This window comes from Martes martes (assembly GCF_963455335.1).
Source record: "Martes martes genome assembly, chromosome: X".
NCBI classification, from domain to species: Eukaryota; Metazoa; Chordata; class Mammalia; order Carnivora; family Mustelidae; genus Martes; species Martes martes.
In genome coordinates, this window is record NC_137897.1 from 14,509,454 (window position 1) to 14,523,783 (window position 14,330).

Below are 14,330 nucleotides of genomic sequence, written 5' to 3' on the forward strand. Positions count from 1 at the left end.
TGGAAGCAGAGAGGATGGCACTCAAACCAACAAACCCATATTTAAGGAAAACACCTTGACCCTATGAGCTTATGGTGACAAATGGCAAGTGAATGTACATTTTTATATTTTCAGGCAAAATTATATAAGATATAAAATATCTTAATTTGTCTTAAATAAGATATATATCTAACTGAATTAATATATATGAAATATCATGTTTTAAGATTCTCTACTTGATTCAACCCTTTTCAAAAAACCAGTCCATACCTCCAAAATCCTCCTAAGAGTTGTCTGTTTTTTTTTCCTTTGGGGTAGGGTGTGTGTGTGTGCATTGGTGTGTGTGTGTGTGTGTGTGTGTGTGTGTGTGTGTGTGTATAGCTTTGCAAGACTGTAGGATCAATCTGTTAATCAGACAAGAATAATATAACATAAAAAAAGAATAATATAACATATTTAGACACATATACATGATATCATCTATCATATTTTTATTGTCCAATAGATTGACTGGTTTCCAAGTCTTGCAAAGCTAAAACTATGGTCTTACCTCAATCTATCCCTGTGATTGAAGAGTTCTTATTGATTTGGGATGTTTATTTTTAGTTTCCGGTGGAATGAGAAAATACCCACTGGCGTTTATACATCCATTATAAAAAGACATATTTTATAATATGCAGTGACAATGGCCCAGTATCTGCAATATTACAAGTCAATTGACATAATAGGAAAACTCATTTTCGATCATATAATTTTTAAAATGTGGTTGAAAAGGCCAACCTTTATGTTTTATTTTACATAAATATCCTAGGTTACATATTTTTCCTTTTTCCTCTGGGAAGCAAGACCATCATGAAGCCTGGCACTGAACAGGACGCTGGTCCTGCCAGCAGCAGGGACGTCCTAAGTCATCTCCATGCAAAGAGTTAACTAACAACTGTGATCCCTCCTCTCCTTCAGTGATCCACACCCGCATTCCCTACAGCCAAGGGGCAGGGGAGGGTGGGCACTATCTCCCAGGAGTGTGTTAATAATTTTCCTCATCTTGCTTTGTATTTCATAAAACATTATTACAACATTAAAGGAAAAACTGCTCTTGTGACACAACCATTTTCAATTCTCATTCCCTTACAGTCTTCAATCACACAGACAGAGATGTATTTTACATGGCTGCATCCTAGTATATGCAATTTTGTGTCCCAACCTGTTAATTTCTTTTGCAAAAAAATCTTTTCATATTTCCATTTATTCACTTACTTATTCAGCAAACATTCATTAAGGTACATACTAGGTTTCAGGCACTCTTCCAGGTACCACGTAATTTAAGATAGATCAAAACCAGATCCCTGCTGTTGAAAAGCTCTCAGGTTAGCAGAATTTAACAGAAAATTACAGTGCACAGTATTGTAATAAATACAGATTTAAAGACCTCTGGGTTTACCATCTTAATGTCTTCACAATCTTCTAGCTGAATAATATCACTTAATTCACATAATTATTCTCTCTCTTGATTATTTTTCATTATCACAAGCAATTAACATGTTTCACATATTTTTTTTCTGTTAACCATTTTCTTTGGATAAATTCCTGGGAGTGAGATTACTGGCTCAAAGGATGTTAGATCAGCTTTTTACAGCTCTTGACATACCCTGCTAAATAGCTTCGTATTAGGATCATAAAGATATACAAAGTCGTCACTTCTCCTCGTCTTAACCGCAAGTCTTAACCAAGTCTTAACCGCAAAATGTTTTCTTAGGATTCTCAAAAGCAGGACCCATTATTGCCTTAATTTGCATTTATTTAATTAAGAGCAGTGTGGAACATTTCCTCACGGTAAAGGTTTTTCTTTCCCTTTGTGGGATTTGTGTTTATGGCAGATTTATTTACTATTTATCATCGTTATAGTACCCATTTAATATAATTTCATATGTGATATATATAATAACTTTTCATGATCATTTATTGTACAATGTTTCTTATTTCTTGTTCTCTGGGGGTTTTTTTGCTGAAGTTTCTTCAAATTATACCAAAATTTTAACTTTTTTTAAAAGTTAGTCACACTATTTCCTCTTTCCTTTGGAACTTCTTGCATGGATTTGGTCTTACGAAATTTGTCCTTCTACCACTGGCATAAATGTTCTACTCTGTTGTCCATTCATGTTTTACTCAGTCAGCTTTCGACAAATGTCTCCTAAGTGCCCTGCTTGGCAACGGGGATACAAAATGATGAGTGAGGGATGCCCAGGTATTTCAGCTGGTTAAGCATCCAACTCTTGATTTCACCTTAGGTCATGATCTCAGGGTCGTGAAAGTGAGCCAAGAGTCAAGCTCTGCGCTCAGCTTAAGATTCTCTCTCTCCCTCTCCCTCTGCCCCTTCCCCCGCTCACTTGCACACACACACACACACACTCTCTCTCTCCAAAATGATGAATGACCTATTAATACAAATTCTCCAAAACTAGGAAATAGGCAATAGGGGTTATTTTGTGTCCTCCCAGTGCCACACTGGGAGTCCCAGTAACTGATTCTTGAGAGATATGTATCTTTGTCTGACACCCTATTCACTATGATTCCCTTAGTGCGGATGTTAACCAGCAGAAAACCAAAAGTGATGAGAATGATTCTGTTCAGATAGCAATGAAAGTAAATCTGGACAGCCGGAGATACAAGTGCCTTATCCCGGAGAAGAGACAACCTCAAAGGCTGCAGTGTACTGCCCTGTGGGATCGTATGTACTTCTGCATCTGCCTTAGCAATCTGAATCAAGTATTTTCTCTCTCAGTCATTATAAATACTCTTCCACAATTCTCTTTGAGCCAACCGTACCATCTTGCAGATCCCCTCGTTAATAAGTTAAATAAAACTTTGACGCATGCTCACTTTATGTTTATATGAGCACTAGGGAATCTGGTGGCTAGGCCTCAGCCCTGCTACCTGGACCCAAGTCACAGTTCACTTAATCCCCTCCTTGACTTCTAGCTTCTTTTTTTGATCATGGGTTTCTGTAAGGTCCAGTGGTACTCATGAAACCAAAGCTCTCGGAGAACTGTATTTCTATATACAGACACATGAGTTGAATCAGAATGAATGATAAGGTTCTAAGTCTGAAGCCCAGGATTTCCCAGGACAGGGGAGCGGAGCCTGAGAGGCCCGTGTCAGTGCATGGTGGGATACTCCACCAGCAGGCGTGGTTCCGAGTACCCAGGACCAAGCAGCAATAAGGGAATGTGCTGCAGTGGAGGGAACAATCGGTCTGCAGCCAGGTGGGCCTCGCTCTAACCCTCAGCCCTGACTCTTCCAGGGTCACTCTCTTTTTCTTTCCTTCTAGAGTCTCTTGAGCCCCTTTCCTCATCCACAAAACAAAGTGCTTGCGATGGGCCACCCGATGGGCCAATGTGTAAAGAACCTTGTCACGCCTGTCACATACTACTAGTCTTCTATAAATGTCCCTTCTTCTCCTTCCTTTAGAATCCACAGTGTCCCCCATGATGAATACTGAATTCACCCTTAAGAGACGACTCAGGGTCACTCTGCAGAGCCAGAGTCTACTGGAAGTTGAAGGAGAGGAGAAGAGCTGTGGCAGTGGCCCGGGATCTCAGAAGCCTTTGTAAACTGTGTGAGAAAGGCTGTAATTTCAAATGGCCTACACCTGCTCCTAATGGGCTTGGTGGCATTCCTGTCTGGGAACCCAGTTCCTCGGAGAAGAGACTCAGCCAGATAGCGTCTAAGGTCTCTTTAGGCTCTAACATCCGCCACACCAAGGCCAACCAGGGGCGGGTCCTGAGCGCCCACACGAGGTCACCCACCCGCCCGCCTGGCACACTTACCTCTCCTACCACTTCTATGATGTCGCCGACCTTCAGCTCAAGCTCATCGTCATTCTGGGGCAGGTAGCTGAATGCCACCTGGCAGCGGCGCCTCCGTCGCTCGCCTGAATGGGAAAAGCAAAATATTTAGACACAGCTCTTGGCTTAAAACTGGCTTTTAAAGAGAGGCTTCCTAGGCATGCAGGCAAATTAAGCTGACTTGTCTCAAATATGCTCTCTGGGACATGGCTAGAGGCACGGCAGCTCTGGTCTCAGAGAGAGGCAGTAGAAAGCAGAGCAATGCTTCTTGGTCTTTTAAAAGCTGCTGGGTCAGAAAGGCATGGGTATGAGAAACCGATCCGCTGGTGCAGAAGGCAAGAAGCCCTCCCCTGAAGCGCTGGGGCACAGTGCTGCCTTAAACGCTTTTCCACGGATGGGGCTTTGTACTTGCTGCTGTTGATTTTTAATGGAAGCTGATGTGATATGGTAGAATAAAAAGAATGGTCTGCTTCTAATGCTAGCAAGGCAGAGGAAATTTTTCCCAAATGTGCAAAGGAAAAGATAAAGTAGCCTGGCCTTTTTCTTACTAATCAACACCCTTTCAACACGCTGGAACTCAGGCGTGATAAGCAAAGGCTAGTAGATTTCAGCCTGCCCTTGGTGCCATTTCAAATGCCCCACAGGGCTTCAACAAATCCACTTCAGTCCTCTTCCCTCTGTCCCAGGGGACCCATTGGCAGGATCCCTGGCTGCTTCACCCAGGCAAATCAAGATAAAAGCCAGAACCACACTTCACTTGACCGGAGGGCACTCAAGGTCACAGCATCTCGCTCACCCAGAGCGGCCCAACTGGGAGGCCCTGGCTTAGAGCTGGTTCAAGTACAGATGCGACTGTCCACACCACAGACATGCACCGTGGGCAGAAAGAACATGCATGTGGTATGTGTGATGGGGGTGGGGTGGGGAGACAGACAGATAGGCAGCAGCGGAGGCCCAAGCCGGGGAGAGGTGGATAGCAGAGAAGTGACACCCGCATTGCTCCGAAGTTTGTCGCTCAAGGCTGACCACCTCACACTGTTCCCTCCTGCCACCACATGGCCTAGAAAACCAAAGGGATCAACGACTTCAAGGAAACACATTTAGAAATGCTGACATTATTTTTGGATACTGCCTACAGTGATTCTTTTCCTTTTCTAGTCTTTTCCCTGCGAAAGCAAACCCCTGCAGGAGTGATCACAGGCCACACTGAGGCCCCCATGCAGCATGACATCATACAAAGGGGAAGGTCTTTGCTCCATCTGATGGGCTCACTGATCAATATGTTTCAAAAGCCAGTGGCCTAGTTCTCTCCGCTCCATTTTTCTCTGCCTGAACCTCACTACGGAAGAACCGAGTCGAACAGAAGAAAGGGGGCAGAAGTTCAGAATCGATATCTTGTCTAATCACATCTTTGGCAACTGTACAAATACACTCCACCCCTTCATACAAAACCACAAGCCGCCTGGGCCTGATGAGAACAAAGGCAGAGCTCTCGGGCTAACTGCCAGGTGCCGCCAGCACTGTCCGCAGGCGGCACAGGGCGACCCACAGAGGACCCGACTCTCCCGGGCAGTGAAGGCGCATCCCAGCTGGCTTCTCCCTGGTGGGGAGTGAGGAAGAGTGGTAGTCCGGGGCCAAGTTCTCTCCTGTGATTCCACGGTGTCCGATGAAATGAGAGGCAAATCCAGCACTCTTGTTGTAAAGGGTACGGATTCCCCATTCTAGCTCAGAAGATCAAGATGACGGCAAGGCGATCTTGGCACCCACCTCCTTCTCCCTGTGACTCCCCTGCCCCCCCATAGACACCTCTTAAGATGAAGTTCTACCCTAAATGGGTGAAGAGCTTTATCTGCTAGATGTTATGGTAAAAGCAAACGCTGCACATACAAATCTAAATGCTGAACAAGTCAACACGCAAACCTCCGAAACCAAACACACAAGCAGAGAAGCCACCAGTCCGGACAAAAGTGACTTGAAAATAACATCTGAACACTCAGTGCTGGCTGAAATCATAAAATGCGGTTACATGTAAGTTCATTTCTTTATAAAACCCTCTGTAAAAAACAGCATGTAACCCGAAGCTACGCAAATGGCAAAAGAGAGAGCGATGTCTTCTTCAAGGAGAGACTAACGCCACAGACTCAGGACCTGGAACAGAATAATCAGATTGCTCTTGAACCAAATCTCTGCCTCTGACTTCTCTAAAGCCCTGTCTGGTATCAGGAAGAAAGACGCGTTTACTAGTTTCTGTCTGCCAGGCTCATCAATAGTTCTTAAAAGCCTCTAAGAAGGTTATTTCGTTGGTGGCACCAAGTCCTATCAAACACATCGCCAACATACAGGACCAAGAAAAGCAAGCCCCACAGTGAGGTATGCAGGGGTTGCTGATGGTAAAGGCCACCTGACCTGACCCTGGGCAGAAACCGTTATTCGCTGCAGCACTGGGATAACTTGTGGTCTTTTCTAAAGCACTTCTGCTATCCATCATCCAATCTCACCCTGCCACCACCTGAGTTAAAAAGAAATAGAAAGGAGCCAGAACGAGCAACCATTTTGCAAATGAGAAAATCGGGGTTCAGTGACTTATCCAAGGACACTGAGCTAGTGCTTGGCCTGAGTTCAGAGGTCTCCTTCAACATTGGACGAGCCGATTCTGCTCACATCTCGTCCCACATTCTCTGTAATCTGAACTTAATTGCTTTGTGCGACACTGTGTAACAGAGCCTCAGGTTTTCATGTGAATTCCCAGACCGCTGCTCTTCTAGGCCTCAACTTCTGCACTTCACCGTTCCAGTCTTGTTTGCCAGATCTACCCAATCTAAAACCCAGTTCAAGGTGGGTGGTCAATGTCAGGAGACACTGCATTTCAGGTGCCTCTGTCCATCCAACATTTAAGGGAGTTTAAGGATGTCATTGGCCATTTTTCCCCCCTCCCAGCATTTCACTGATGTTTACTGCTCAGTCTTGACCTCCCTTGAGGAGGTACATAGATGACAATGTCATCTCCCTTCAATAGTTGCTATAAACTGGAGAAGAATAAGGATGACTTTGCCTAAGGCCGTGGCTTAGCATCCCTGAACTTGAGCTACCACCTTCACTCCCAGAGCCCAATCCACATGAACTCATTCTCACACATTACTTTGGGCTTTTTTTCTAGGGAATAAACTGGGTCTTGAAAGAAATTTAAATGCATTTGCTGATCATGGCCAACAATACAAATCAATATCAGAACAACTAGAAAGAGGAGAGTACATATGTTCTCCCTCCTTCGTGTCAGGGCCATTGCCACCGTCCTTTGCCACTGTGTGTGTTTTCTAGGTAGGACCACTTAACTCCCAAGATACAACCGCAAGAAGTAACACATGCAGGTTTTACGGACATGCAAGCGTATATGCGCACACGTCCCACCAAAAAATGTGTGGACAAGGCAGACTTGACAGGGCACACCTTACAGATCTCTCCTTCATCGCCATACCATACAACAGCCACACACACACCTGGCCATGCATTCACACGTCAAAACACAGGCCACGGACGCCAAGGCAGGCACACTTGCAATGTCCACACTAGGCCGCGTTCATTCCCACCCTTATATTCGTGGCCAGCTTTGTGTAATAAGATAATAACAGCGAGCATTTACTGAGCACCTACTGTGTGCCAAAGACTGCTGAGTACTGCATATGTACTACCCCACCTAATCCTCACACCCAACCCCCTTTTTCCAAGCAGGCAGAGACACAGAGATTGAGTGTTTTACCAGAGGTCTTACAGTTCGAGGGGATGCAAGTCCAGGGCCACTGCCTCCCACGTCCGACTGTTCTTAAGAATTCTCAGCTATGGGTCTTGAGACGGCAAAAAGGACTCACTGGGCCAACGTGGGATGCAGTTTAAGATGTGAAACCAGGAAGTGAAAACCCACAAATCAGGAGCATTTCCTTACAGCTGCTGGATATTTTAATGAAAGAAAACTGGCTGGAAGGGGAGGAAATGAAGTACACACACACTCTCTAAAAATGACAGAGCAGAAACTAAAAAGGGCGCCATGACCCATCCTTAGAAACTCATCTATATTTTAGCATCTCCTAAGGTCTTACAACATGTGAAAACTTCAATGACCAAAAAATACAACAATAAATAATGCAGTGGTAGAAAGAAGTCTTTGGGTCAACTGAAAACTTTCAACACTCACACAGCTTTTATTTTTATTTTTTTATTTTTTTGGTTACGTCTCATATCCTCCATGACAGAACACCAGTGCAACTACGAGGGCCTGAATCACCTAGGGACGCCTCCCACAAAACTCTAAACTTCAGTAACAAATCAATGCCACTAATTACAGGGGACAACGGGTCGTAATGGATGACAAGGAGAAAACACCTTGCGGGAACAGGTAATCTCCCTTTAGAGGACTATAACCAGTGCCTCTCAGTCTTGGCACCTGGGAGCTTTCATAATCTCAGTAGCAGTCTCCGGAGAACTAGGTCTCCACGGGTTCATGGCTTATTCCAGTGCTGGGGCAAAGAGAACACCAAGCGAGAACAGAGTATCTGCTAATGCTAACATGAGTGAAGTTGCTCAAACACTTGAGGGGTACTTTCCAAAGGACACAGAGATCAACTTGATGGGGATTCCATTGGCCAAATCTGGGATAGTAACAGCTTGTACTGAGGGTTGTATTATCACTTATGCATTTCCAAAATAATTCCTGAGCCCAGACTGGTAAGTTCAATAGGTAGCTAGGTTAATAGCTACCTAGCCAGGTGAACGGATAAGATTAGATAGATAAGGGCAGGGCAAGAAGCAAAAGCTCTCCTTTAGACAAAGGATGTCAGGGACACCTGGGTGGCTCAGTCAGTTACGCATCTGCCTTCGGCTCAAGTCATGATTCCTGCCCACATCCGGCTTCTGCTCAGCAGGGAGTCTGCTTCTCCCTCTCCCTCTGCCCCTCCCTCCTGCTCATGCTCTCACTCTCTCATAAATAAATAAAGTCTTTTAAAAAAAGAATGTCAGCTAATAAATGGAGAAATGATAGAAACAGACAATCATTATTTTACAGGCATCATGAGCAGCCAGTGATTCTGGCCAGAATCAATGGTGGTTAAAACCACTGGGTGAAACCTTGTTGGGGATTAGGATATGTAAACAGTCTCAGAGTATTTCCCCAGAGATTATTTATTAATTACAAAAGGAAAGCGGTCCTCTTAGAATGGAGAAACCGGACAGATACAGTCTTAAAGCTCACATCGTCAATAATGACACTCCTCATGCAACGCATGAAGACTTAACATCACCTGTAGAATGCTCCCGCCCCAAACATTTAACCTACATCTGACTGTGAGAAAACAATCATGCAAATCCAAAATGATGACAGTCCACAGAAACTGACCTGATTTAAAAAAAAAAAAAACCTTAAGTTACTATCACATACAATTTTTTAAAGGCTAGGAAACTGTTCTAGGATTTAAAAATAGTAAAGAGACACAACAGCTAAATATAATGTGACCCTTAATTGCACTTGGGGTTTTTAAAAGGTTATAAAGGGCATTGTTGGGAGAACTGGGGCAATCTAAATATGGACCAATACTAGATGACAGCATTATATTAACTTTACATTTCCTGCATGTGCTCACCCTGCTGCAGTTACAGAGGAGAATGTCCTTGTTTCCAAGTATTTAGGGATCAAGTGTCCTGATATCTGTAACTTACTTTCAAATTGTTTAAGGAAAAAAGGAGTGTGTGTGTGTGTGTGTGTGTGCACGCATATGTGCACGCATGTGTGTATACATATACATACACACAGAGAGAGTGAGAAAACAAATGTGGCAGAGTGCTAATAATGGGGGAATCTAGATGGATGTTCATTGTAATACTGTTACAACTTTCCTGTACATTTGAAATTTTTCTAAATAAAAATTTGGGGAGAGAGGAAAAATACAGATGCCCAGGCCCCACCCTTTAGCAATGGTCTAGGTTGCAATGGTCTGGGTTTCTGTATTTTAAGAGCTCCTCAGGTGAATCTAACAAATGGTCAGGGTCAAGAGACATCTAGACAGATTGGTTATCCAAAAACAAATGGGATTTTCCGGGAACGTGCTATACGTGTTCTACATTCAGCTTCTTCTCCCAAAAGGGAGAAAAATCAAGCTCATCTAGCAATATTAGGCTAATACATAACCCAGGTGAATGGTGCCACGCTGTGATTTTCATCTCACAGAACTTTAAAGAAGTTTTACCAAACAGCCTCTGGCTCTGAAAGTGTGCTCCTGGGAGAGTGGGGGATGGGAAAGATGGTGGTGGCTTCTGGGATCCATTAGCCACCACTGCTGGGGGTGCAGCAACTCCCCAACTTAACTGAGCACATTCCAGATTCCTGAAGAGGCTGTTCTTGAGGCAGAAACCTCAATTTATGTAAAGGGCCTTTCCTATTTCAAGATAGAAAGACAATACAAAGTAAACTAAACAAATGTGGAGACTCACCCCTTTTAATCGAAACACCCAGTGGATTTGAGGTGCAGGGGAAGAGATAAAGGTGAATGACTGATCTTGCTGGACCCAGCATCATACCGTTTGCTGGGAAAATTCCCAATCTTCATCCTCTTCTAATGCAACGTAACTCAGAGGAAGAGGAGGACACTTCAGAGGTTGAAGGCATGCCAGAAAGATGAGGAACTTGTGGGTCTTTCTTGCGAAACCCCTCTGGTTCTGGCCGGATGGTTACAGTGGAAATGTATGGTATTTAATTAACCAGCACTGTTTGGTCCCTGGAGACGAGCCTCCTTGATTCTCTTAGGGCTGCCTATGGTCAACGTCTGTGCATGGCAGAAAACCGTTAATCCATTTGCCTGCTACTTCAAAGGGAAGGTTCATCTGAAAACAGGTTATAGCTATGCCAGTGCTCATTTGTTCCCAATCCCCCCAGAATACAGGAGGAAAATGTAGAATCAGTAGGGAACCATCTATGAGGGCCTCAAAACCATGGGGGATGGGAAGGGTGGCAGGTCAAGTCAAAAGTCACCAAAGGAAAATCCACTGAATCCTATTGGAGATGGAGACAAACATTGATGAGGTGTCTGCCATGTGCCAAGAACCGAGCTAGGCATGTTACATGCCTTCCCTCAAGTTCTTGACTGACCCTGTGAGGTGAGGGATGCTGCTCCCATCTTTATGAAAGGGCACAGAAAGGCTGGATAACTTGTGTGAGGCCCATGTGTTAAGTAAGTCATGGTCTATAGCCCTCTTCTTCCATGAACCCAGGGTAATACCAGGAAGGCACATTAGGTGTGCATTTCTGGGGGACTTCAGATGACGAGCTAGGGATGAGAACTTGCCCAGAGGAGGTTTCTGGACAGAGAAATGACTAAAAGATGTGATGAGAACGGTGCTATAGAGAGAAGTGGCTGGGGTCAGTGGTGTGCAGGTGGGCTTGGGGGAGGGAGCCTAGAAGCAGGCAGATAGCCCAAAAGAAGACAATGAGAGACAAAGGTCTAAAAAATATGATGGAAGGAATCCTATACACAGATACACAGTCTCATCCTTAGTTGATGGGTTTCAGTTGTTCCCTTTGGGGGTCAATGATCCTCTCTAACTTGTCTTTGATCCCCAGCACCTAGCTCAGGGGCTGTTAAAGCAGACACCCAATCCATCCTTGATGATTGATGGATGAATGAACTAATGAGAACCTATTCCACATTCTGTCTGTGGGTCACTGTTTTGGGAACAAACATTTTTTAGACAGTCAGAGGGATGCTGGAGAAGGACAGAAAGGGTAGAGGGGAAGAGTTAAAGCCTCAACCTGGTGTTAAACAGGGCACCCACCCACACATGCTTAAAAGCCAATGCTGACACAGTTAAGATGGTAAATTTTACATTTTGTGTATTTCATCACATTTTTTTTTTTTAAAAGCTGATGCCACCTTGAATCGTTGCAGCTATAGGGATAGAAAGATGTTGGCCCGTCATCTTGCCACGGGGTCAAAAGGGCCACATTCTCCAACAGTGTACTCTGAAGCATTAAACAATGCCTGATACGCTCCTAAATGCTTTCTTCTAAGGTTACGGTCCGCGCTCAATCACCCATACCCAATGACAGAGCAGGGATACAACTGAGCGAGAAATTATGTATATTGGATTTTAAATTTAGTCCCGGGAGAAGAGAAAATAGCTAAGTAGGGAGAGATACCTGTTTAAGAAAGTTCAGGGCAGCAGTGTTTCTCATAGCAAATGCTGATATGGCCAGAGACCTACACAGGAAACATCCTGAATGCCCACTGAAAGGGAACGGCCGCATGGTATAGCCAGGCCATGGGAAACCAAGCAGCCTTTTAAATTGAGCAAGCAGTTCTGCATGTACTGACATGTAAAAGGTCTCCATAATATGTTAAATTAAAAGGGAAAATCACATAAAGTTTGCAATGTGCTCCCAACATTGTAAACACATACACATTCCCTCCTTCCTTCTATAACCTCCACCCTGGACCCTGATTTACTTCGATCACCCAGAAACTAGTCACAGAGTATTCGCTCAAGAAATATTAATGAATAAATGGATTCATCCAACATTCGATTAATATGTGAAGGACTGATAGAATTAAATAATTGAAAGAAGGGGTCTATGCACAAGAACCCGGTTGTGCAAGCACAGAAAAGGGTATGGAAGGGTATGCCCCAAATTAACAGTGGTATTTTTGGAAAGGGGGATTAGGAGAGTATAAAGAGAGACTCACATAAATGTTTCTGTACATCAATTTGTTTTTACAAAGAGCATGTAATAATACACTGTAATAATTTTTAAAAAATCACTACATTTGCTTATTAAAATAATTATCATGCATTATGAAACTTACATTTTTCTGATTACGCTTTGATGACATTAATAGTAAAGTTAGTTCCTATTCTCCAAGTAAACAAATAAATACCAGTTGAATCAGATGGAAAAGTGGTGTCACAGGCTGAATGTCAAGGGGGGGGGTCTCAACTGGTTACGGCTGGTCCATAAAGACAGCAGGAGGTGTGAGCCAGAGAAACAGCTCCACACCTGTAGCCCGCACTACGTATTACTATGATCAGACGCTGTTACAAGAGCCCAAAGAGCCCCATCACACCCTATCGGTTATGGATGCCTGCTCATTTTTCCTGGCCTGACCACGCAGACCACACAGCCCAGACGGGCCATCTCCCTCCCGGCGGCAGGAGGCCATGGGGGTCGTGGGGCTCTGTGTCTGTCTTCTGAGCTTGCTCACGCCCACTCACTCACAGGAACATGCACACACCCAGCCACGGAGGAGCCTCGTCTGGGCTCCCCAACCCCAGCCACTGCCCTCCCCTAGCCCTGCCCTCATCCCAGCAGTCAGGAACCCCTGCTGAGCGGCCTCATCTGTTTGCCTGGGCCCCTTCATCTCTGACACCTGTCAACTCGTTCCTGCATACCTTCTTCAACAAATGCCACTCATCTCCCCACACCCACACACTCCTCATGATGGTTATGAGGATGCCATTTCATCACAAATGCCCACTCTCTCTTACTGATGTAGAAGCAGAGGGCGGGACACAAATCCCTGATCTAGTCTTCCTTCAGTCCTACAGGCTTCGGAGTCTAATGTCCTGTTTTAAAGAAGCCACTGAAGATAGTCTCAAAGTCAGTCAGTTAACATATGATCAAAGCTGTCAACTTTCTTCCACTAGTGTGATATAGAAAGGGACCATCCATTAAACAAACTGGGCTTCTGCTGCCTCTGATATTTCCAGTGTTAAAGAGATGCTGCCTCTGGATATTTTCAATGTTAATACCTGATATTCCCCAGCGCCTGAGTGGCTCAGTGGGTTAAGCCTCTGACTTCGGCTCGGGTCATGATCTCAGGTTCCTGGGATCGAGCCCCGAATCGGGTTCTCTGCTCAGCAGGGAGCCTACTTCCTCCTCTCTGTCTCTGCCTGCCTCTCTGCATACTTGTGATCTCTATCTGTCAAATAAATAAATAAAATCTTTAAAAAAAAAAGAATACCTGATATTCCTTGAGAAGCCACATCTATAATTCAGGTACCAAGGGCATGAAGAACTTCTACCACCATAATGCCCTCGCGCTCAACCATTTTCTATCGGTGGTCCATGAGTTAGGCTATGGAGAGGATGTATAACTTGGATTTACCCGGGGTCTGCACGGATAGCACTAAAGGCATGAAGAGTGTCTGGGGCTTCACGACACAGGAGAGACGTCCAATCTAGAGGACCCAGCTCTGTGACCTCCTCATGCTCTCTGCCACTTCATGGCCTTCACCACAGTTTTCTTACCTCTCCCCCTGCAGTGACGGGTTCAGGCCTACTTCACAGAAGGGTCTGCAGCCACCTGATGCCCACCCTTTTCTCCACTTATCTTGTCATTCGTGAATTTGTTAAAAGGCAGCCGTGTTAATGATTTATGCCAGCGCAACTAAATTTCTTTTCACCATCCTTCCTTTTCCATCAGAGCAAGATAAAGGAATCCTACTGGAAGACACAGTCAGTGATGTCTC

General features: G+C 44.5%; 1 protein-coding gene across 2 annotated transcripts in view; it reads right to left on the reverse strand.

Annotated features, from left to right (window-relative positions):
• Positions 1-14,330, reverse strand: part of SH3KBP1 (SH3 domain containing kinase binding protein 1) — a 338,393-nt gene that overhangs the window by 156,773 nt on the left and 167,290 nt on the right. For both annotated transcript variants that reach the window (XM_080831325.1, XM_080831326.1), the window contains one exon: positions 3,807-3,910. In XM_080831325.1, coding sequence (XP_080687451.1) covers positions 3,807-3,910 — 104 coding nt within the window. The remainder of the gene's footprint in view (positions 1-3,806; positions 3,911-14,330) is intronic.